Source organism: Sciurus carolinensis, chromosome 4 (assembly GCF_902686445.1).
Source record: "Sciurus carolinensis chromosome 4, mSciCar1.2, whole genome shotgun sequence".
Classification (NCBI taxonomy): Eukaryota; Metazoa; Chordata; class Mammalia; order Rodentia; family Sciuridae; genus Sciurus; species Sciurus carolinensis.
This window is the reverse complement of record NC_062216.1, coordinates 62,050,721-62,075,403: the sequence shown is the minus strand read 5'-3', so window position 1 is coordinate 62,075,403 and position 24,683 is coordinate 62,050,721. Positions and strand designations below refer to the sequence as shown.

Sequence of the window (24,683 nt, the reverse complement as noted above, 5' to 3'; positions counted from 1 at the left end):
ACTAATTAAGAAGTGATGTATCTACTGCCTGGGCATACTCTTTTTATGTGAAATGGAGGGCTTAAATTAGTGTACTTGATATAATAAAAATTAAATATTTTTATGTGAATTACTGCACTGCCAATTTAATATAGTGTAAAAGGCTGGAAACATTAAATATTTTTTTACAGTTTTATTGTGGCACACAATAAATTACACATACTGAAAGTGTATAATTTAATAAGTTATAACATGTATACAAATTTAACTTCTGAAAATCCCAATCTCCAATCCTATTCTTTGGCCAAAAAGTTAAATAGAATTTTTGTTATCTGACTAAAGTACTTACTTTCATGTAATTCACAATCTTAGCAAGAACACCAAACTTATATCCAGAGCTTCCTGAGAGAGCTTTCAAGTTAAACGATCCATTGCTATGATCTGGAAAAGAAATTCAAAAACAATTATAACATTTTCAAATTATGTTATTGTAACTTTTAAGCAGCCAAGATGATTTTCAATATGGTAAAATATTTACTTTTTCTTCTAATAAATTCTACACTGTAAAATTTTGGTGAAAAAAAATTTTTTTTTGCATTATATTAAACTATCAATTTTCTCACTAAGTGTAGAAACAAAGTATAAATAACTTAAAAGTATTAAAACACTTCATGTGGAGAAAAAAAAAGAAACACTGCATGTGGTTAGGGTGAGGTAGTTAAGCTAAAGATTGGACCCATGGCCGCCTCACACATGCTAGCTAAGAGTTCCACCACTAGGTTCAAAATACATTTCTTTTATGTATCTTTACCTTACTCTTACCTTAAATTTGATCACTCCCTCTCTCAATAATTAGATAAGAGAAGACATTAAAAACTATAATCTAATTCATATGGCTTTTTTAACAGATAAAATGAGTAGATTCCCTGTCTCTCACCTCTCCTAAAGGTTTCTCAAAGAATTTGTTTTAGAACACCTATCACTTTTTGCATACTTATAGACAGAAATCCTAATGCCATCATTGCATCACAAATGCATTCCACTCGTCACAGGAACCACAAAGCATGTATATTTTATGTACATATTAAAATACCTAAATATATATAGTATTTGGAATATATAAATATGTATACATTCATCATTAGTATTAGAAAAACATTTCAGTAGAACACTTCCTATTAGCAATGCATCAGATCAGATATTATAAAGTTTCCATGTGGCTGATCCACAAAAAGAGAGGTTAAATACAAGTGAAGGAGGGAACCAGTTCCTGGCATGGTAATAATCATTTAAACCAAATCGTGAGTTCAAACCCAGCCTCAGCAAAAGCAAGGCACTAAGCAACTCAGAGAGACCCTGTCTCTAAATAAAAACAAAATAGGGTTGAGGATGTGGCTCAGTGGTTGAGTGCCCGTGAGTTCAATCCCCAAAAGTGTGCATTAGAAAAACCACAAGTCAAATATAACCTTTGTCAGAGATCCAAAAGAGCAGCTTCTAGATGGCAACATAATACTCTTTTGAGGTTACTTAGTGAAAAGTCTTTATTGATATGCTTTTTAGAGACTAAAATGAAATTTCATATGCAATTTTCCCTCAAAATAACTGTTACAATTTTGACAAATAATTGGTCCACTGAAGTCTACTATGTATCCAAAAATAATAATATTAAGAATGCCTTATAATTATTCTTTCATAGTCACTATTTCAATTAGGAAGTATTATACTGATTTGTTTTCCCAAGGTGTTCACGACACATTTTGTAATAATAGTAACTAAGATTTATTTAATACTTATTGCATGTCAAACACCTTCCAAAGTGATTTTCACATTTAATCCCTTCTAAAAATTCTTTTTAAGTATTATTTTCCTCTTTTAAACATAAGAAAATTGACGGTAGTAAGAGTATAGATTCAAATCCAGTTGTGAATCCTATGATATTGCCTTGTCTAAGACTTAACTAGACTTTACACAAATTATTCTGTACGAAACTGGCTATTCTGCCAGAGCACAGAAACTCATAAATGCATATTCCATGTTTCAGGTTTTGACTTACTAAAAATACTATAAAACTTTATTGTACAATACTGTATAAACAATTAACTGGGAACACTACGAAAAAGAGATGACAATATGTTAAGGACAAACACCATTAAAAGGGATAATAATGAACTACATACAGTTTTGTTTATCATGGGATCTCCCGCCTTTAATGCCAACCATAGTCAGTACTCATTAACTATTTGTTGAATGAAAGTATAAATGTAATAAGGTATTTCCATGTTCCCCTTTATGGCCCCAGAAACTAATGTACTCATTTATCTATGATTCTAAAAAACAAATCTACGTAGCAAGGATTTACCTAGTCCGTTGCTGTTTTAACAACCACTCCCTTAGTCAAAAATCTTGACTGTTAATTTAGATAAAACTCTAAATAATACACCATAATTTAAAATATTCTATCTCTGAACAGACAACTGGAGATGACTTTGTTATTTAAATTTCACTGGGCAAGCCTGTACTTTCGACAATTTGGGAGGCAGAGGCAGGAGGACAGCAAATTTGAGTTCAGTTTCAGCAACTCCTCAAGACCCTATCTCAAAATAATAAATAAAAAGGGCTGTGCCTGACCAATGTGATCCTATAACATGTAACATGTACAATCAGAAAAATGAGAAATTATATTCCCTTATGTATGATTTATCAAAATGCATAAATACATTCATGTACAACCAATTTGAACAAAAACTGTTAAAAAAAAATGGCTGGGCTTGTAGCCCAGTGGTAAAGCACTCCTGAGTTCAGTTCCCAGTGCCAAAAACAAATTAATGAATTAATTTCATAGTCTAGGGTTGGTGATGGAGCACTTATCTAGCACGTATAAAGGCCTGGGTTCAATCCCCAGCACTGCAAAAAATAATAACAAGAAAAATAAAAATAGCTGGCATGTAATCCCAGCAGTTCGGGAGGCTGAGGCAGGAGGATTATGAGTTCAAAGCCAGGCTCAGCAATTTAAAGAAGCCCTAAGTTACTCAACAAGACCCTGTCTCTAAATAAAATATAAAAAATGACTGGGGATGTGGCCCAGTGGTTAAACACCCCCAGGTTCAATCCCTGGAATAAGTAAATAATTTCATAGACTGCTTTTTAAATGTATATCGACTTAAACAACTTGAAGAGCTTACAACTTGAAGAGCTGAAAAATTTACTGTTTCCCTCAGAATTTCTCCTAAGTCCAAGCACATAGAAATAATTCCTTACAGAGGGTAAGATTTATATACAGAACAAGTATTGAGAAAAACATAAACTTTCATTTGTAAGATGTTATGCATACTTCCTGGAGGAAATATCAAGCTTGTTAAACTGGACCCTGTTTCCTAGGTTACTACCTCTCCCGACATGATCTTCTAGTCCTAGTGCTGAAACAGTCACCGAAGGACATGAAATTTTATAACCATTAAGGAATCACCAATTTGTTAGTTAACTCCCAAATTCCTATAAAGGAATTAAGCTAAAGGATAAAAAATAAAGGAGAGTGGTGACAGGTGATACAGCAGACGGCTCTATTCACGTTTATGAATGATCCACTCTTCAGGGTGTCAGGACTTAATGCAAATGAACATAGGAGGAAACTGTCAGCTGCATTGTGTTCAACCAATAGAAGAACAGCTCCATCTTGGCTGTGCTCTAGACTGCATTACAAACAGACGATACCATCGCTTCCATCGCTTCCACAGCATCCTTTCAGACAAGAGGTAGGTTTATATGATCTTTTTATTTAGTACTCCATGTCCTTATATGGTACATATTTTACCATGAAAATCAACAGAAAGCTTTGTTCCTTATAAAGACCCAAAAAAGAACAAGGCTTTCATTCCACTGCTTGGGAGAATTAGATTATAATATGAAGACTGCCTTGTGCTATTTGATAAGTACCCTTACTATCTGTGCCTTAATGTAAAATTCATTACATTTTGTGCAAACCTGATCTGTATCCAGGCGTTCAGTAAACCACGAGCATTTGATGTTAACTGGTTATTTGTTAATTTGATTTTCTTAGAGCAATTTCATTTCAGCAGTTCGGTCTGTCTTAACAAAGGATTTTTCTTAAAGAAAAATCTAGACTAAAAGCAAACCATGGATTAAAGCTTTCTGATTACATGTGCAAATTATTCTGGCTGGTAAAAAGCAGTTACTCATGAGAAAGTTTATTATAATTTTAACAAACATGAGAAAACAGTTCAAAATTGTTTTCATTTGACTTTAAATATAGATGCAGAAAATGCTAAATTATCACAATTGTGATTTTATATAAAAAATTCAGATCTTAAAAGGTATTATTATGTGAACTGTATTATACTGTAACCAAAGAGGTAATGTAGAGTTTCAGATTTTCCTAACACTTTAATTAAATCCTCAAAGTGAAATTTATCTCATTGTAAATACAAAGTCATATTATTAAATGAAACCCTTTTTAGATAGCCTTTCATTTTTTATAAGCCATATTTAAAAAATTATCACAGCATTTAAATATAATAGTTATTCTTAAACTGATCCTCAAAATAAACATGAAGTAAATCTTTTTGATAAACTAAACTTTAAAATAAAAATACATCCTAAGAAGAACTAGTTAAGGAAGAAGGATGATTCTAGGTAATAAGATTATTTTCATGGCTCAGAGAAATTGTTTATGTTTACTAAAAACTGTATTAACTACTACTCAATTATCTAATTTTATAGTATTCAAGCATGAAAGTAACATTATTTAATAGATGCTAAAACTCTAGTAACAATGCTATATATAATATACATATTGACCTAAAGATCCAACTTCTTGCCTTTATCTTGCTGCTAAATTCATTTAATCTTTGGTGGGGGTTTTTGTTTGTTTCACAATTTCTATTCCTCCTATTTCTTAGCACACAGCTAGCAGGAGTAGAGTATCCCTTGCTAAGCCAAGGTTGCTGTAACAAGATATTAGATCTCCCCAGCTTCAGCACGATGGGGTAAATTACCTAGAAACCATTCCTGCTTCCGATACAAAATATGGGAACCAAAAAAAGGTTTCATGTACACAGTTAATGTACTTTATCAAATAAAACTGTTAACTTACAACTTATATTTCAGGTAAATTGTAAACAGAAATCTGACCACCCCACATTATTCGAACACTCACAATAGCCTACATTTTATTTGTAATATATCCATAGTTAGTACAGATGCTCATTAGTGTTTCACTAAATGGACTTAGCAGCATGGCTTACCTCTGAGAGTTTCAGAGCTTGAATTGAGTGAGCTGCTCTGTATTTCAAGGCTCTTACGATTAACCCATCATATTTTAAAGTGATATGCTTACAAGCACCCGAAAAGTCAAGAGATTTTTACAATTAAAAAAAGGTAAAGCATAATTTTATTCTTATCTGGCAACCCAAGGTTCCAGAACAGTTTCAAGCCCTATCCCCATAAATATTCCTCTGGGTCTTTTTAAATAAAAGGAAAAGCAAGTGAAGGAGTACATCAAAAATAACATAAAACAAACATAACTAAAAAATGTAACTAAAACACTTGTTATTCGATTTAAAACTCCCTGATTTCTACAATGCAATTTTAAAGCGGGAGAATCCAAAAATAAGAATAATAATACAACACATTGTTTTAATTTTTTGCCATTTTATCTTGTTTTTTATAAGGCATATTTAAGCATTTGACTGATATAAATTACATGTTTCAAAAATATAGTCTCGGGGCTGGGGAGATAGCTCAGCTGGTAGAGTGCTTGCCTTGCAAGCGCCAAGGCCCTGAGTTCAATCCCCAGTACCACACACACACAAAAATATATATATATATAGTCTCAGAATAGAAAAAAATCCTAATGGTATGCTTATTTTTGCATGTCTAATTCATCAAAATAAGACTTAGTCTTTACCTTAAATTTAACACAAAAAATTACTAGTGCTCCTGTACGCTTTGAAAGAATATATCACATTAAATTTAAAGTGGAAAATGACTCCAAACCATGAAGTTTACTTTTTATCAGATGTACCCACAAGCTAACTACAGCAAGAATGTTTTGAGCTGCTCATCAGCTATCAATACACTCAAGTGCCAAACTGTCACAATTTACATCATAAGCCTGACAATATATACCCTCTTTCTTAAACTGCTTAGACATTTCCAGCAAAGCATACAGATGTCTATGGAGGTGGCATACATAGCTATCTGAAGTCATTACTGCAAGCATAACCATCATACGCATTTTATGTGCAAATAAAGTACACAGTCTGATCAAAATGACAGTGTTTACTAATTTTAATTTTTAAAAGTAATACAGAAAACTCAATAGCTGTATTAAATAGACAGATAACATACAAACAAGGAATAGTACTGTATTCCAAAGGCAAAGAATAATGCTCTTCTCTTTTTCCTTTTAAAATAGATCATGCTTTGGTTTAAACAAGTAATAAATCCAAATGGTTCCAAAATCAAAAGAATATAACAAAGTAAAAACTGAAAAGATTCACACATATTCCTGTGCCCCTTCTTTTGTCTCCACCCATTCCCACAATCACTATTTTCTTCTAAATCCCTACAAAATTTTTGTGCAGATACAGTTAAGAATACATATTATTTTCCCTTTTTCCCATACACACAGTCCTGCACCTTATTCTTTTAGCTTAACATATCCAAAAAACCATTCCATATCTACGCAGTTATGCATGATCCAAATGAATGGATATCCTATATTATTTAGCCAGAAGAATTCATGGATGGATACAAGTTAACCTCAAATAATTTAGTTTTGTCTCTGCCTGCCTGCCGGCTGTTTTCCTTCCCCTCCTCTCCCGCTCTTTTTATTTACTTTTTAGAGGCAAGAGAGCCTTAAAAAAAAACTTTAAAACCGTTCACTTGTACCTCAAAAACAAACAGAATAGGGCTGGGGCTGCAGCCCAGTTGCAGAGCACTTGCCTACCACGTGTGAAGCACTGGGTTCAATCCTTAGCACCACATAAAAATAAACAAAATAAAGGCATTCTGTCCATCTACAACTACAAAAAAAAAAATTTTTTTTAATAAAAATAAACTTAAAAATAAACAATATGCGATTCTTTAAACCAACTCTATAATCATTCTAAAATTTCATTATGAAATGGCAGCTTACATTATTACAACTTCTTCCCAGTTTTAAAGTCAAAACTAAAAAAGGTTGTCTTGTAAATTAAAATACAACATAATAATTTCAGATTAATTTTAGCCAGGTACAAGTTATAGATTGATGTAGCCAATTTCTACATTTGGCTACATCAAAAAACATTTTTTTAACATTAAGGAGATAGAATTGTGGATGAGGCTTTTAATTTTTATTTTAAATTGCTATAATGATGTCTGAAATCAACAGAGAAATAACATTTTTAAATAAGTTCATAAATAGATTAATCTAATTTGAGAAGCATTATGTAGAAATTGCTCTTCTCTATTCTCTTTTCTCTCCCTATTACTGTTCCTTCTGCAGTTATTTCTAATGCCAGATTTAGAAGAAAATCTTTTAGAACAAATTCCCAGATTTTAAAAAGAGATTGGGCTGGGTATTTACTCAGTGGTAGTAAGCCTGCCTTGCATGTTCAAGGCTCTGGGTTCAACTTCAGCATCAGGGGAAAAAAAAAAAATCTCAGTAAGGGATCAATCTGAAAGGTCTTAACAAAAAGTCTAAGGATTATTTCCATAAATGTTGGAGATAGTGAGGGTCTTAGGTTAGCACAGGTAAAACCATCAGCTAGATCCTTAGGCATTTCTTCCTACTCTTTACCCGACCACACAAGCTAGCACTTCCCCTCTGGTTCCCCAAGATCTTACTCTTCCTCTCCTTCTTTATCACCTCGGTTCTTCAAAAAAGAAATGAAACATTTACACTGAAGTAAAGCTTCACTGTCATAATGTATGGTACCTCTCATAGGAATATCTGCATTCTAGCAATGCTAAAAATCTTAAAGGAGCTCCAAACACTTTTTAAAAAATTCTTGTTAGTGCATTATAATTATACTTAATAGTGGGATTCACTGTGATATATTCATACATGCACATAACATAACTTGATCAATTAAAAGCCAGACATTTTTAAGATGTGTATGCACATGCCCAAGCACCATCACATGCCTTTACTGTATTAGGAGAGCTGGGTTAAATAGGACCTAATTTTTGTCTCCATATAAGTAAGTTTCTTTGAGTTACTTGAATAACTGTGTGCATAGTGATCAGAATCAGAGGCAGCAACAACAGATAGGTAGACTATCAAGCCATCTGCGTTACATTTGAATGGTGCTTCCCAAAGTTGTCCAAGGAAGTAGACTTGCTTTCCCATCAGTATGGGTTCTGAAGAGAAAAGTCAAAGGATAAGGGGATAATTTTGAAAGGCTGGGTGTGCAGACGTTGAAAATACTATAATGTAATGGGAAGTGACATACCTAAGTTCCTGACAATGTTGTTTTTTTTTTTTTTTTTGGTTTTTTTTTGTTTTTATTTTGTTGTATTTTTTATTTATTTTACGTGGTGCTGAGGATTGAACCCAGTGTCTCACCTGTGCTAGGCAAGCACTTTACCACTGAGCTACAACCACAGTCCCCCGACAAAGTTTTTTTATTTTTGTTTTTGGTACCAGGGACTGAACCCAGGGGTACTTAACCACATTCGCAGCCCTTTCTATTTTTTATTTTGAGACAGGGTCTCGCTAAGTTGCTTAGGGCCTTCCTAAGTTGCTGAGGCTGGATTTGAACTTGTGATCCTCCTTCCTTAGCCCCCTCAGTCACCGGAATTACAGATGTGCGCCACCATGCCCAGCCAATGTATTTCTGCATGTCCCTGAACTAGGAGAAGCAATTAATTCAATTACAACCCATTACTTCAAGATGAAGATCATTAAGAACCAAAACTGAAGGAATTCATAAACGAAAAAAAAAAACTCGCATTTAAGCCTTTATTCTGCCCTCAAATCATCAATTTAACCTTCAAAATACAGGAAGGAAGAAAGGAAAGAAGCATCGCCAATCAATGAAGCAAAGCAATTTGCCAAGAAAATCTGATTTAGGATAGAAAACAAAAACTTTAGAAAATATTACTCTCTCAATCCCAAAGGTTTAAAATTCTATCTATTAAGAAATCAAATTTATGGCTGGGGTTGCAGCTCAGTGGTAGAGTGCTTGCCTAGCATGTGTGAGGCACTGGGTTCAATTCTCAGTACCACATATAAATAAATAAATAAATGTCCCTCAACAACTAAAAAAAAAAATATATTTTATATATATATACACACACACACACACACACATATATATGTATGTATATAAATTTTTTAAAAAATTTAAGCCAGGCACAGTGGTACACACCTGTAATCCCAGTAGCTAGGGAAGTTGAGGCTGGAGAATCATGAGTTCGAAGTTAGTCTCAGCAATTTTAGTGAGGCCTGAGCAACTCAGTGAGACCCTGTCTCTAAATAAAATACAAGGGATGGGGGTGTGGCTCAGTGGTAGAACACTGGCCTAGCATGTGTGAGGCCCTGGGTTTGATCCTCAGCAACACATATAAATAATAAAGGTATGGGGTCCATCTACAACTACAAAAAAAAAGAAAGAAAGAAAAGAAAAGAAAAATTTAAACAATTATATTGCTATGGCTTTGGGGTTTAGATGCAAAAATAATACTGTATTTCAATTTAAAAGCAGAGTCCTCATCTTTTAGAGATAAACACTGAAATATTTCTAGAATAAATGTTTGGAATTTGCTTTAAAATAATCCATGGGGTAGAATCAAGTGGATAGAGGTATAGAGAAACCAAGAGTTGATAAATTTATGTGTTATGGGCACATGAGGATTCATTACACTCAAACTTCTGTACTACCTTGAAGTTTTCCCCATGTGAAACATGAACACAAGATACCTCCAGAATTCAGAAAAGTATTTGATAAATGGTGGGTAATAAACATTTGTTGTAAAGATGTTGTAAAGCTTACTTGCAAGTATACAGTGAAAAAGCATACAAAGTGATAGCAATAAATGAATTAAGGAAATAACTGTTTTTTTCTCTTATTTCCAAAATTTTCTTAGTGTATACGTACAATTTTTAAAATAAGCTTAAAAGATATATCTTTAAGAGATCAAGATAATAAAAATTCATTTAGCTCCTCATTAGTTTCAAACTATCAGATTTTTAAATCTTTGCATATCTATTTAAGGTCTAATAAGTGGTGGTCAATACCAAAATGATGCAAGAAAAATGAAACAACTCACTCGCTTACTTTGTGAAACGGAATAGTAATCTAATAGCAGATACCCTGGCAAGGGCTGAATTTGTATTTTTTAATATTAGTAGTGTTCATGGATCATTTAGACATACAAAACACCTAACACTATAATCTATATAACAAACAATACCAAGATTGAGGTCTCTTCACAGGCAACTTACCCTAAAATTTTATTTTATCCTCATTCTGAAAACTGTCATTATTTGGCCTTTTATTTTTCTACTATTTTTCATTCGGCTATTCTTTCCTGATTCAAAACACCTATCATTAAAGTTTAAAGGAGTGGAAATAGAAGACAGAAACACTGAATCAAGATAAGAATCCATACAGGCAATGACAAAGCTTTTCCAAGGGCAGTATGAAGAACACGACCTTAAAACTCCAAAATTTTTAAATCAGTAATTGCTCACTGATAAGTGATTTAGTCAAGTTTAAACGAAGTCATCTGCATTGTTTCCCCATATCAGCATTTATTTTCTGTAAATGAATCTTAAATGTAAATATTTATTTAATGAATGATATGCATTAAAAAGGAGTGTGGTTTAAATATTTGGCATAAAGTACTCAAAAATACAATTCGGTAATTAAATCTTTTAGACACTAAGGAAGACACATGTTGCCTATCTAATTTACTAAGAAATCTTGGTACTGAGATTTGAATGGACAAATCTGTAGTTTGGTTACCTATATTCATTTTCTACCTTTTTATAGATTCAAAAGAAAAATACAAGAAGTGGAATCTCTAAGAATGGCTTCCAGTCACTGGAACGAAACTACCACCTCTGTTTATCAGTATCTTGGTTTTCAAGTTCAAAAAATTTACCCGTTCCATGATAACTGGAATACTGCCTGCTTTGTCATTCTGCTTTTATTTATATTTACTGTGGTATCTTTAGTGGTGTTGGCTTTCCTTTATGAAGTGCTTGACTGCTGCTGCTGTGTAAAAAACAAAACTGTGAAAGACTTGAAAAGTGAACCTAACCCTCTTAGAAGCATGATGGACAACATCAGAAAAAGAGATACTGAAGTGGTCTAGCTCCTACAGAAGGTGAACAAAACCTTTAAAAGCAGCTTTCAGCCTCTCCCAAGATTAAAGAAAATTTCCTGAGGTCAACTGTTACTATAAAACTGACTCTGACTTTGGGTAAAAGATTCCTAGAAGTGAAAAACAAGTGAAATATGCACTTTTTTTGTCTATGTATTCCTTTCATTAAATATACAGTAAAACTGCATACATGTGAATTTACCAATCTATTTAATGTGATACATCAAAAAAGAGATAAATTATTTCTATAATTTTTTTTTAAATTCTAGAATTCAACACTAAGCAGCAAAAGTTAAACTGGAAAACGAAGCAACGCTAATGATGCTAAACTAATTAATACTGAAAACAATTCATGTAGACTAAAAAATAGTGTTGGGGTAGCAAATATGCTATTTAAGATGTATTTCTACATCAAAAATAAAATACTTCCACTTATACATAAAGTTCTTGGTTATTAAAAAGCAATATTATTCATTTATTGAGGACAACATGTTTTATAATGACTTGAGTTTTATGTAGTAAAAAGTCTCAAAATAATCAGAAGGGCCTCAAGTACCTGCATAAAAGTCTCACAAAACTGACTGGCTATTTGATAAGATACATGTTCTAGAAAAGGCCCAGTCGATCTTCAAACTAAAACTTAACATTATACCCCTTAAATCGTACTAACGTTTGTTCTTTCTTTTTACCTCTCATATTCATACTTACACAAAAAAAAAGACTACAAAAAAGTGAAAATAAGAATTTAATTATAGTCAGAAAACTAATATTAAAACCACCTAACACCTATTAAGAAACACAACAGCTTTATTTCTTGAAATTTCAAGACCTGTATAGATAATATATTTTACGATCTTAATCTGTTTTGCTATTACCCATGAGCAAACAACACATACTGTTAACCACTACACTGCCCTTAGGCCAGAAATGAAACTCCTGAATATTTATCCTGAGAAATTAGTTTAAAAGCCTGCAATTACAGCAACTGGAAAGGCCGAGGCAGGAGAATTCCAAGTTCAAGATCAGCCTCAGCAAGTTACCAAGACCCTCAGAAACCTAATGAGACCCTGTCTCAAAATTTTTAAATGAAATTAAAAGGGCAAGGGATGTAGTTCAGTGGTAAAACACTCCTGAAAAAAAGGTTTGTGATAGCACTATTCAGAATAACAAAAATCTGAAAACAAATAAGCCTTTGACTACGTATGGCACATCAACTTAACAGATTATTAAAAGTTCACTGAGGGGCTGGGGAGATAGCTCAGTCAGTAGAGTGCTTGCCTTTATGTAAGCACAAGGCCCTGGGTTCGATCCCCAGTACCCCAAAAAAAAAAAAAAAGCTCACTGATGGGCTGGGGTTGTGGCTCTGTGGTTGCCTACCATGTGTAAGGCACTGGGTTCAATTCTCAGCACCTCTAAAAAAAATTTTTTTAAAAAAAAAAAGGTCATTGAATACTGTAACAGAAAAATATTTGGTATATAAAGTGAAAAACTAAATTCAGAATATAAAACTTTCAATACAATTATAGATGCTATTTTAAGTTTTTACCCATATGAAGAAGGTCTGAAAACCAATATGGAAAAATTATAATAGATGATATATTAGGAGTAATGTGAGGGCTGGGATTGTAGCTTAGGGGTAGGGTCTAGCACACATGTGGCACTGGGTTCAATTCTCAGCACCACATAAAAATAAATAAAGGTATTGTATCCACCTACAACTCAAAAAAAAAAAAAAAGGAGTAATGTGAGAGCCAGGCATGGTGGCACACACCTGTAATCCCAGTAGCTCAGGAGGCTAAGGCAGGAGGATCACAAGCTCAAAGCCAACCTTAGCAATTTATTAAGGCCCTAAATTAGTGAGACCCTGTTTCAAAATAAAAATAAAAAGGGCTGGATATGTGGCTCAGTGATTAAGCACCCATGGGTTCAATACCTGGTATCAAAAAATAAATAAATAAAAGTCCACAGAGCCTAGAGAAATCAAAAGAATTTTAAGAGAACACTTTGAGAAACTCCAGATAATACAGATGATGAAATGGATAGACCTGAAAAGACACAAAGTACCAAAATTAACTCAAGAAGTAAAAGAAATCTGAACAGACCAATATATAAGAAGGTATAACACAAAGGAAAACTTAGGCCCAAATTATCACACTAGAGAATTCACCCGGATGTTTAAAGAAATAATAATAAACCTTCACAAAGTCTTCCAAAAAACAAAAGAAGAGGAACACTGCACAAATCATTATTGAAGACCAGAATTACCTTGTTAGGCATCACGAGAAAACAAAAGTACTGACCATATCCCTCATGAATAGAAATGCCAAAATCCTGGACAAAATACCAACAAACTGAACACTGCAACAATAAAAAGGATTATATAACGTGACCAAGTAGGATTTATTCCAGGAATACAAAGCTGATTTGACAACTGAATATCAATTGATATATATTAATGGAATAAAAGAGAACACAATCATCTCATTTGATACAGAAAAAGCATGTGACAACATCAAAACCCATTTACAAATAGAAACTCTCAACAAACTAGAAATAGCAGGGAACTTCTTCAATCAAATAAAGGCTATCTACAAAAACCTGCATAATGGCAAAGGACTAAATACATTGCTCCTAAGATTAGAAAGATGGCAAAGGCAATCAACTGTCACTACTTTTAGTCAACATCATACCAGCCAAACCAGACAGGCAAGGAAAAGGCATCTATATTGGAAGGGAAGACATGAAACTGGCTCTATTCACAGATAGCATAATTGTGATGTAGATCATCCTAAAGAATTCACATAAAAACCTACTAGACACAAAAAATGAGTTCAGCAATGTTACAGCATACAAGAACAATGTACAAAATGTATTGTAGTTCTACACACTAGTAATGAACAATCAAAAATATCAAATTAAAGAAAACAATTCCACTCACAATGCATTAAAATAAAATTTGATAAAAAGAGTAAAACACCTGGGAATAAACTTAACAAGTGTGAAAGGGCTGAAATTGTGGTTCTGTGGTAGAGCGCTTGTGAGGCACTGAGTTCGATTCTCAGCACCATATATAAAGAAATGAAGAAAATAAGGGTCCATCAACAACTAAAAGAAATATTTAAAAAAAGAAGATAGTTTTTTTAAAAAAAATGTGAAACTAACATACATTAAAAACTCAAAACATTATTCAAAGAAATTTAAAATGTAAATAAATAGAAAGAGACAGATGTTCATTAACTGGAAAACTATATGTTTTTAAGGTGGCAATTATCCCACAAAGCTGAAGGACTAATACTTTTTCTGTTTTATATTTTGGTGGTGCTAGGGATTGAATCCAGGGCCTGGCACATGGTAGGCAAGTATTCTACCACTGAGCGACAAAATAGTCCGTGGATTTACACTTCTTAATCTCAAAACTTAAACCACAACACTACAACTACCAAGAAAGTGTGGTCCTGGCATAAGAAAAGGAATATAAGTCAATGAAATCAAACAGACTCCAGAAATAAAATACTTCATCTATAGTCAATCAATAAGCAACGTAAGGACCAATGCAATTCAAATGGGGTTAAAAAATAGTCTGTTTAAGAAACGGCACTGATTTTCTTGAACAGACAACTGAACTATAATTTTAGCTCTTATACTTAGGTCTGTAAGTTTGAGTTGATTTTTTTTTAATTGCCTTTTTTTTTGTTTATTGTAAACAAATGGGATACATGTTGTTTCTCTGTTTGTACATGGATTGAGTTGATTTTTGTGTATGGTTTAACATAAGAGCCTAATCTTTGAATTCACCAAATTCACTTTGAATTTAGGTGCTTATGTTAAGTCATACACAAAAGTAACTCAAACACTACACACCAAAGTCAAAGAACTAAAACTATAAAACTCTTAGAAAAAAATATACAATCAGGGAGAGCTATCAAAATTAAAAACTTAGGCTGAGGACATAGCTCAGTTGGTAGAATGCTTGCCTCGCAAGCACAAGGTCCTGGGTATAATCCCCAGCACCGCAAAAAAAAATAAAAATAAAAATTAAGAACTTTAAGGTAGATCTGAGGGCACACACCTATAATTCTGTTACTTGGGAGGCTTAGGCAAAACAATAACAAGTTCAAGGTCAACCTGGGAAACCTAGCAAGACCCTGTCTCGAAAGAAAATTTAAAAAGGACTGGGGATGGGCTGGGTTGTGGCTCAGTAATAGAGCACTTACCTAGCAGTGTGAGGCACTGCGTTTGATTTTCAGCACATTTAAATAAATAAAAGTTCATCAACAACTCAAAAAAAAGTGGGGGGGGGGTGTTTGGGGATGTAGCTCAGTGGAAAAGCATCTGTGGGTTCAATTCCCAGTACCAAAAAAATAAATAGTTTTATTGACTAGGCATGGTGGTGCATACCTGTAATCCCAGCAACTTGGGAGTCTAAGGCAGCAGGATCCCAAGTTCAAAGCCGCCTCAGCAAATTAGCATGGCCCAAAGCAACTTAGTATAACTCTATCTCAAAATAAAAAATAAAAAGGGCTAGGGATGTGGCTCAATGGTTAAGTGTCCCTGGGTTCAATCCCTGGTATCCCCCCTAAAAAAAGTTTTGCTTGCTAAAAGACATTATTAAGAAAATGAAAATAAGCACAGATTAGAGAAAACACCTGCAAATATCATATATTTCAGGGGCTGAAGTTGTGGTTCAGTGGTGGAGTGCTTGCATGGCACGGGTGAGGCCCTGGGTTCAATACTCAGCACCAAAAATAAAATAAAAAAGATTGACAATTAAAAAAATATTAAAAAAAAACGACTAGTCTGTCAATTTAACATATATATATATATATATATATATATATATATATATATAGTATATTTCAGATCAAGAAATTGTACCCAGAATACATCAAGAATGATTCCAAATCAACAGGAAGACAAATAGCCCATTTTTTTTAATAGGCAAAAAAATATGAATAGATAGTTCACCAAGGAAATTACACATCTGGTCAAAAAGCTCATGAAAAAATGTCCAATGTTCACACTACTGGTCATTAGGGAAATACATATTAAAACTATAATGATACCTCGTCATACCCACTAGGAATGGCTGTGATCAAAAAGACAAGGAATCACAAATGCTGAAACAGATGAGAAAAAAACTAGAATCCTCATACTTTTGGTGCAATTATATAATGGTATAGCCATTTCCATCATTTCATAAAAAGTTAAATATAGTCAGGCACCTTGGCACAGGCCTATAATCCCAGCTTCTCAGAAGCCTAAGGCAGGAGGCTCACAAGTTCAAGGCCAGTCTGGAAATTTTATGGAGACCCTGTCTTAAAATAAAAATAAATAAGGATGTAGCTCAGTGGTTACCACCAGATTCAATCCCCAGAGGTGGAGGTAAAAATTAAATATAAATTTACCACATGACCCAGAAATTCCACTCCTATTTCTCTATCCAAGAGAAATAAAAACATGCCTACATAAAGACTTATACATGACGTTCGTAGCAATGCTATTCAAAATAGTCAAAAAATTGAAATAATCCAAATGTCCATTAATAAATAATGATCTATCCATACAATGGAATACTCTGCAGCCACAAAATGAAATGAAGTACTGATATAATCCTACAACATGGATGAATCTCAAAAGCATACTAAATAAAAGAAGTCACAAATAAAAGCCCACATTACACAATTCCATTTAAAGAAGTGTCCAGAAAAGGCAAATATAGAGAGACGGAAAGTAGATTATTAGTTATCTGGGACTGGGGTAGGAATAATATTGCAAATGGGCACACTGAATTTTTGGGGAATGACAGAAATGTTCTAAAATTGGAGAGTAATATATCTGAACTGTACACTTAAAAAGAATGAACTGTATAGTATATAAACTAAACTGTAGTGAAACTGTTCTTTGAAAGTGATAATAATCTAAATTTTAACTACACAACACTATAAACTTATTAAGGGCTTAAATTCTCTTATCATTCCATCCCTTATATTTTACAAAATGTTTAAAAATCATTATTAATGTTGAACTTGCCATTAAAATGTTGTCCTAAAAAAATAAAAACCAAATGATCCTAAACAATTTTACTAACCAGAATTTTGTTTAGAGCCCGATGATCCTCCATGTTCTACCTTTGCTTTCTTCTTCTTCGATGATGATGATGTCGATTCAGATGACACTGAACGTTTTTCCACCACAGGAGTGGAAAGAGCTCGTTTTTTGAATAGCTCCCTTTCTCTCAATAAGCTTGGATCCATAATGCTACAAAGATACAAATAAATTATGTGCGTCAAGTCACTCAAACCTGTATGCCAAATTCATAAATCTCAATGAGATATTTCCCAAATAAAATGATCTGCTATTAGTTCTCTAGCATTTGTATTTATTCCCATATTCATTCACTCAAAAAATTGGGCAAGGCAGTAAGGAGTAGAGGAAGAAAAAATAGAATTATTCTCAAAAGCTCTAAAATTATGTTGTCCAACATGGCCAAGGCAGTAAGGAATAGAGGAAGAAAAAACAGAATTATTCTCAAAAGCTCTAGAATTACGTTGTCCAACATGGCGCCTTTTAAGCATCTGAAGTATGGTTAGTTAGAATTGAGATGTACTGTAAGTGTAGAATACATACCAGATTTCAAACATTTAACACAAAAAAATGCTTTTAATTACTTATGAGGCATTTTACATTAATCGAATGTTGAATTAATAATACATTGGACATGTTGGATTAAATATTAAAATTAATTTCACAGGGCTGAGGTTGTAGCTCAGTAGTAGAGCTTGCTTCACATGTGTGAGGCACTGGGTTCAATCCTCAGCACCACATAAAAATAAATAAAGGTACTCTGTCCATCTGCAACTAAAAAAATATTTTTTTAATTAATTTCACCAATTTTACAATTTAAAAAATGTAACTACTAGAAGAGTAAGCTCATATTATATTTCTACTAGACAACATTGCTCTAAAAACATCAGGACTACTGAGCATAAATTAAGGTAAATTTAGGTTTGTTGCCAAAAACAAAAACAAAAAATAAGAACCACAGAACTGCTTATAAATGAAATGGAATACTTGAAAAACTGTTAACTCTCAATCATTAACTAAAATAGTATTTGGTAGAAATGTCTACAGAAAATTTCTGATTAGGAAAAGTGGAACTAAATGATCTCTTCATCCCTTGCCTCAGTTCTAAAACTCTACAATTTCTATGCAACCAGCAAAGCTGCAAGTCAATCAACAAGACTAAAAAATATTCCTGCACAGGGTCTAGGAAGAGCTCAATCTGACTGTGTAAATGAACTTGACACTGTTTAGACTGGTGTTAAATTGGAGGGGAAAAAAACTGTCATACAAGTGCTCCTTGACCTAGGATTACATCCCAACAGACCATGGTAAATTGAAAACAAAAGCTAAAAACGCATTTTGTACACCAGCCTACAAAACACACAGCTTAGCAACACAGACCACTATGTAGTATAGTTGTTTGACCTTGTAATCCATGGCTGGCCAGGAGAAGCAAGTTAAATGCTGCTACCCAGGATCATGAGAGAATATAGTACCACGTTACTGACCCAGAAAGAGATTAAAATTCAAAGTTCAGTTTCTACTGAATGTGTATCACTTTTACACCATTATAAAGTCAAAAAAATCATAAGTGGTTCTACCTGTACTTTGAAAGTATTTAAGTACAGAATACCTCAATAAATACTTATTAAATGGAAGACACCCTTAAATTGTGCTAGTCTATTATTGGTTCCACAAGCCTTTAGTAAAGACTTTACTAAGTAAATTGCCATTTATGTGGTGCTTTAAGCTTTGAAAGGTTCTGAAAAATAAATTCCTGTCTTTAGGCAGTTTAGATGAAAAACGTGAAAGCATTGAACACCTTGCTCAAAAGACAATGAGTGGGACTGGGGAGATAGTTCAGTTGGTAAAGTGTTTGCCTTGTAAGCACAAGGTCCTGGGTTCAATCCCCAGCACTCAAAAAAAAAAAAAGACAATGAATAAGGGGCTGGGGTTGTGGCTCAGTGGTAGAGCACTTGCCTAGCATGTGTGAGGCACTGGGTTCAATTCTCAGCACCACATATAAATAAATAAAATAAAGGTCCATTGACAACTGGAAAAATATTTTTTAAAAAAGACAATAAATAAATAAAATGTAAGGGTGCTAAAATAAAAATATAAACACTGATAAAGAATAATCAGTGTGAATTTCAGTTAAGTGAGGAGTGAAGTTACTGGACCATGAACCTAACAGCCATATGGCTAAGTAATCCACAAGACCTCTCTAATTTAATTTCATCATAAGTAAAACAAGGACATTAATGCTATACATATCAAGCTCAACTGTAAAAAAGTGAGACAATATGTGCGAAAATTATTTTTTCAATAATAAAGCCATACAAATGTTATTCCCATATTATTGAGTTGGATCTGAAAAGAAATAAAATGATTGATACTGGAGTAAGGAAGTTGAGAGAGAATTTTGGAACTCAGAAAAGTGTGAGGTCAAGAATTAAATTTGCAAGTGAGAAGGTGGAAGAAAAAAGCAGCTTGTAAACCCACAGGAAACATTTATTTCACCTTATGAAGACAGGTCACTAATACAAGATTTTACCAATGACTTTAAGACAGATTAAATAAGGCTATACGGTCTATAAATACCTAAATGTTTACGATATTGGTCCTCAGAACTATGTGAGAGAATAGTTACTAGTGTTACTACTATTTTAATGCATAAAATCTGAAAGGAAGAGGCACAATAAAGGTCACACGGCTAGAAGGACGAGGGTACCCTGAGTTTTAAAGTCAAGTGCTCCTTACACCAGACCTGGAATAAATCCCGGTAAATGCCTCTAAAACAAAGGCGACCTATGCTATTGGGTACCGTGTTCAAAGGTACCTACAGCATAAAGCTTAATTAACGTGTCTTTCACTGTAGCATGCTCCACCTAATTTTTCCTTTTTTCAAAATTTGTATTGAGTTTTAAATCTCAGTACTGGCCCGTGTAGTAAACGGGACACATATCCATGTACCTTTTTTAAAAAATTCAAACAAGCAAACAAATAAAAAAAACCACCACAACTTAGAGGAGCTGGCACGGGCTCCACGGCCCCTGTTCCCTCCCCCAATAGACCTCTCAGCTTTTCTACTTTTCCTGTTTGCTCCTCTCCTGGCCTCAGTCTCAGAGGTGCCACAGGCACCTAAGCACACTGCTATGAATAGCCGGAAGCTAAGAGGCTGCTGACCTCTTAAGTGACAGAAGTGTGGAAGTGGATGAAAAAAAGGACCGGAAAAAAGGACCGCAACATTTTGCTTTGGAAAACGTCTTCAGAATTTGTAGGAAACAACTATAATTAAAGTTGGGAATCTTTACAAACCATGTCTCCAAAAGGCACCAAAAGGCAGCTGAAAAAACAATCCCTGTGCCAATCCCTAAATCACAACCTTTAGTTGGGAACCGTGGTTTCCACACACACGTTTCGTCCGGCTACTTCTAAAGGAAACTTGATGGTGGGGGCGGGTGGGATAAGAGGTACAATCAGCTCACCGACTGTGAATTTTCCCTTTTTCCATCCCAAAAGTTTGCTCAATGAACCTCCGGCCTAAAAGACAATGCTCGCAGGCAACTGTTAGCAGGTTTAAAGTGTTTCACGTAGAGAACTGCAGCCCAGGCTCCCGAAGATTTGGAGAACACGCTCATCCCTTCGGGAGAAGGAAGCGCGCCTCAGACCCGAGGAACAGCGAGCCCAGCTCGGCACCCCTCACCCGGCTGCCATAGCCCCTACCTGAGCGAGAAAGACTGCCCCACGCGACCCGCCGCTACTGCCTCCCTGCGCCTCCGCCTCGGCCAGCCGCCCACGCCGGCGCGGCCGCCGCTTCCTGCTCCTCGTCAGCGCCCCCGCCTGCCCGCACGCACGCCCGGCGCTGACCCACCAGGTCGGGGTCTCGCCTCTGGCGGCGGCGGCGGCGGCGACTTGGCCCTGGGCTCCGCCCGCCACTTCCTGATCGGGCGGCTAGGCGCTCAGTCCCGGCAGCCACCGCGGTGCCGTAGCCGCCCACCAAGCGCATGCGTTGTCGCGTGCCCCACCTGGGGCACCAAGGAAGGAAAACGAGCCCGCTCGGGCGTCCTGGTCTCCTTGACGACGGGGTGGAGGAGCCTGGAGGCGGGGCCTAGGATTGGACCTTGTGGGAAGCGGCGGGAGGTCTGTGCTATAGAGGCTGGAAGGCGCTTTGCAGAAACTCAGAGCTAAGGAGCTCCTACACCAGCGAGCTCTGGAAACTAACCCAAGTGGCGACACGACCTTTCAACATTAATTTTGTGACTTTACCTTAAATGCCACTCTCCAGCTCCTGAACTTCAGAGAACGTTTTTCTAGCTTTCTTACAAGTGAAGAAACAGCACAGCAAGCAAAAGCAAATCGTGCCATGGAGACCAGCTTACGGACTCCCAGCCAGGGCTCTTTCCACGCCTATAAACTGTTCTACAAAAGGATGTTAGACTCAGAAGCAACATAAAGGGGTGGAAGTAAAGCAACGAAAAAGAGCTTTGGCCTTGCCCGCATACTTCGGCTATGCTTTCCTCAGTCTTGGAACGAAAACGGCAGTGCAGTCAGTGCTAAACTATGCTGTAGCTGTCGCTTAATTGCTAACTACTAGTTATTCATTAAATTTCTTAACCTGTGTCTCGGTTTTTTTCATCCGGGAAAGGGAATAATAATTGAACGACAACAATGGGTTATTTGCATTGGACTGTTAGATTTACAAAAAAAAAAAGGATTAATGAGTTAGGGGCTGGGGTGTCATAGCATCTGTGAGGGCCTGGGTTTGATTTCCAGCACCACAAAAAAATTAATTAAATAATACTTGAAATGTAATCCAAAACTTGGAAACAAAGCCATAGATGACTAGTTTTTTTTTTTTATTGTAAACAAATGGGATATATGTTGTTTCTCTATTTGTACATGGAGTCAAGGCATACCATTTGTGTAATCATAAATTTACATAGGGTAATGTTGTTTGATTCATTCTGTTATTTTTTCCCTTCCCCCCACCCCTCTCACCCCTCTTTTCCCTCTATACAGTCCTTCCTTCCTCCATTCTTACCACCCTCCTTAAACCTAACTCTAACCCTAACGCTATCAGCGAGATCATTCGTCCTTTAGTTTTTTGAGATTGGTTTATCTCACTTAGCATGATATTCTCCAATTTCATCCATTTGCCTGCAAATGCCATAATTTTATCATTCTTCATTGCAGAGTAATATTCCATTATATATATATGCCACAGTTTCTTTATCCATTCATCAACTGAAGGACATCTAGGTTGGTTCCACAATCTGGCTATGGTGAATTGAGCAGCAATGAACATTGATGTGGCTGTATCTCTGTAATATGCTGATTTTAAGTCCTTTGGGTATAGGCCAAGGAGTAGGATAGCTGCGTCAAATGGTGGTTCCATTCCAAGCTTTCTGAGGAATCTCCACACTGCTTTCCAGAGTGGCTTCACTAATTTGCAACCCCACCAGCATTGTATGAGTGTACCTTTTACCCCACATCCTAGCCAACACCTGTTGTTGCATGTGTTCTTGATAATCGCCATTCTAATTGGGGTGAGATGAAATCTTAGGGTACTTTTGATTGGCATTTCTCTTATTACTAGAGATGTTGAACATTTTTTCATATATCTGTTGATTGCTTGTACATTTTCTTCTGTGAAGTGTCTGTTCATTTCCTTAGCCCATTTGTTGATTGGATTATTTGTATTCTTGGTGTAGAGTTTTTTGAGTTCTTTATAGATTCTGGAAATTAGCGCTCTATCTGAAGTATGAGTGGCAAAGATATTCTCCCACTCTGTAGGCTCTCTCTTCACATTACTGATAGTTTCCTTTGCTGAGAGAAAGCTTTTTAGTTTGAATCTATCCCAGCTGTTGATTCTTGCTTTTATTTCTTGTGCTATGGGAGTCCTGTTAAGGAAGTCTGATCCTAAGCCAACAAGTTGAAGATTTGGACCTACTTTTTCTTCTATAAGATGCAAGGTCTCTGGTCTGATTCCGAGGTCCTTGATCCATTTTGAGTTGAGTTTTGTGCAGGGTGAGAGATAGGGGTTTAATTTCATTCTGTTGCATATGGTTTTCCAGTTTTCCCAGCACCATTTGTTGAAGAGGCTATCTTTTCTCCATTGCATATTTTTGGACCCTTTGTCTAGTATGAGAAAATTGTATTTATTTGGGTTTGTGTCCATGTCCTCTATTGTGTACCATTGATCTACCTGTCTATTTTGGTACCAATACCATGCAGTTTTTGTTACTATTGCTTTGTAATAGAGCTGAAGATCTGGTATTGCGATACCCCCTGCTTCGCTCTTTCTACTGAGGATTGCTTTAGCTATTCTGGGTTTTTTATTCTTCCAGATGATTTTCATAATTGCTTGCTCTATTTCTGTAAGGTACATCATTGGGATTTTAATTGGAATTGCATTGAATCTGTATAGCACTTTTGGTAGTATGGCCATTTTGACAATATTAATTCTACCAATCCAAGAACATGGGAGATCTTTCCATCTTCTAAGGTTTTCTTGAATTTCTTTCTTTAGTGTTCTGTAGTTCTCATTGTAGAAGTCTTTCACCTCTTTTGTGAGATTGAGTCCCAAGTATTTTATTTTGTTCGATGCTATTGTGAATGGGGTAGTTTTCCTTACTTCTCTTTCTGAAGATTCATCACTTATGTATAAAAATGCATTGGATTTATGAGCATTGATCTTGTAACCTGCTACTTTACTGAATTCACTTATGAGTTCTAAAAGTTTTCTGGAGGAATTTCCAGGTTCCTCTAAATATATAATCATGTCATCAGCAAATAGGGATAGTTTGAGTTCTTCTTTTCCTATTCGTATCCCTTTAATTTCTTTGGTCTGTCTAATTGCTCTGGCTAGAGTTTCAAGGACAATATTGAATAGAAGTGGTGAAAGAGGGCATCCCTGCCTTATTCCAGTTTTTAGGGGGAATGCTTTCAGTTTTTCACCATTTAGAATGATGTTGGCCATGGGCTTAGTGTAGATGGCCTTTACAATGTTAAGGAATGTTCCCAATACCCCAATTTTTTCTAGTGTTTTGAGCATGAAGGGATGCTGTATTTTATCGAATGCTTTTTCTGCATCTATTGAAATAATCATGTGATTCTTAAGTCTGTTGATATGGTGAATGACATTTATTGATTTCTGGATGTTGAACCAACCTTGCATCCCTGGGATAAAACCCACTTGATTGTGGTGCACTATCTTTTTAATATATTTTTGTATGTGATTTGCTAAAATTTTGTGGAGAATTTTTGCGTCAATGTTCATTAAGGATATTGGTCTGAAATTTTCT

The 24,683-nt window shown here is 35.2% G+C and overlaps 2 protein-coding genes across 3 annotated transcripts in view; one reads left to right on the top strand and one right to left on the bottom strand.

The window, feature by feature from the left end:
- Nucleotides 1-21,354, bottom strand: part of Gtf2e2 (general transcription factor IIE subunit 2) — a 65,803-nt gene extending 44,449 nt beyond the window's left edge. Inside the window, exons 1-3 of one of the 2 annotated variants that reach the window (XM_047548427.1) lie at nucleotides 21,103-21,354; nucleotides 17,402-17,571; nucleotides 329-420 (exon numbers count right to left, since the gene is read on the bottom strand). In XM_047548427.1, coding sequence (XP_047404383.1) covers nucleotides 329-420; nucleotides 17,402-17,567 — 258 coding nt within the window. In that variant the 5' untranslated portion in view covers nucleotides 17,568-17,571; nucleotides 21,103-21,354. The remainder of the gene's footprint in view (nucleotides 1-328; nucleotides 421-17,401; nucleotides 17,572-21,102) is intronic. The other variant, XM_047548426.1, reaches the window with a different exon arrangement.
- Nucleotides 3,599-11,500, top strand: Smim18 (small integral membrane protein 18). Its single transcript, XM_047548432.1, has 2 exons — nucleotides 3,599-3,731; nucleotides 10,980-11,500. The coding sequence occupies exon 2, from the start codon at nucleotides 11,017-11,019 to the stop codon at nucleotides 11,302-11,304; it is 288 nt and encodes a 95-aa protein (XP_047404388.1). The 5' UTR covers nucleotides 3,599-3,731; nucleotides 10,980-11,016; the 3' UTR covers nucleotides 11,305-11,500.
- Nucleotides 21,355-24,683: the final 3,329 nt, after the last annotated feature.

What these genes read in the sequence shown, in the direction of transcription:
- Smim18 (XM_047548432.1), top strand. Translation starts at nt 11,017, where the DNA reads ATGGCTTCCAGTCACTGGAACGAAACTACCACCTCTGTTTATCAGTAT.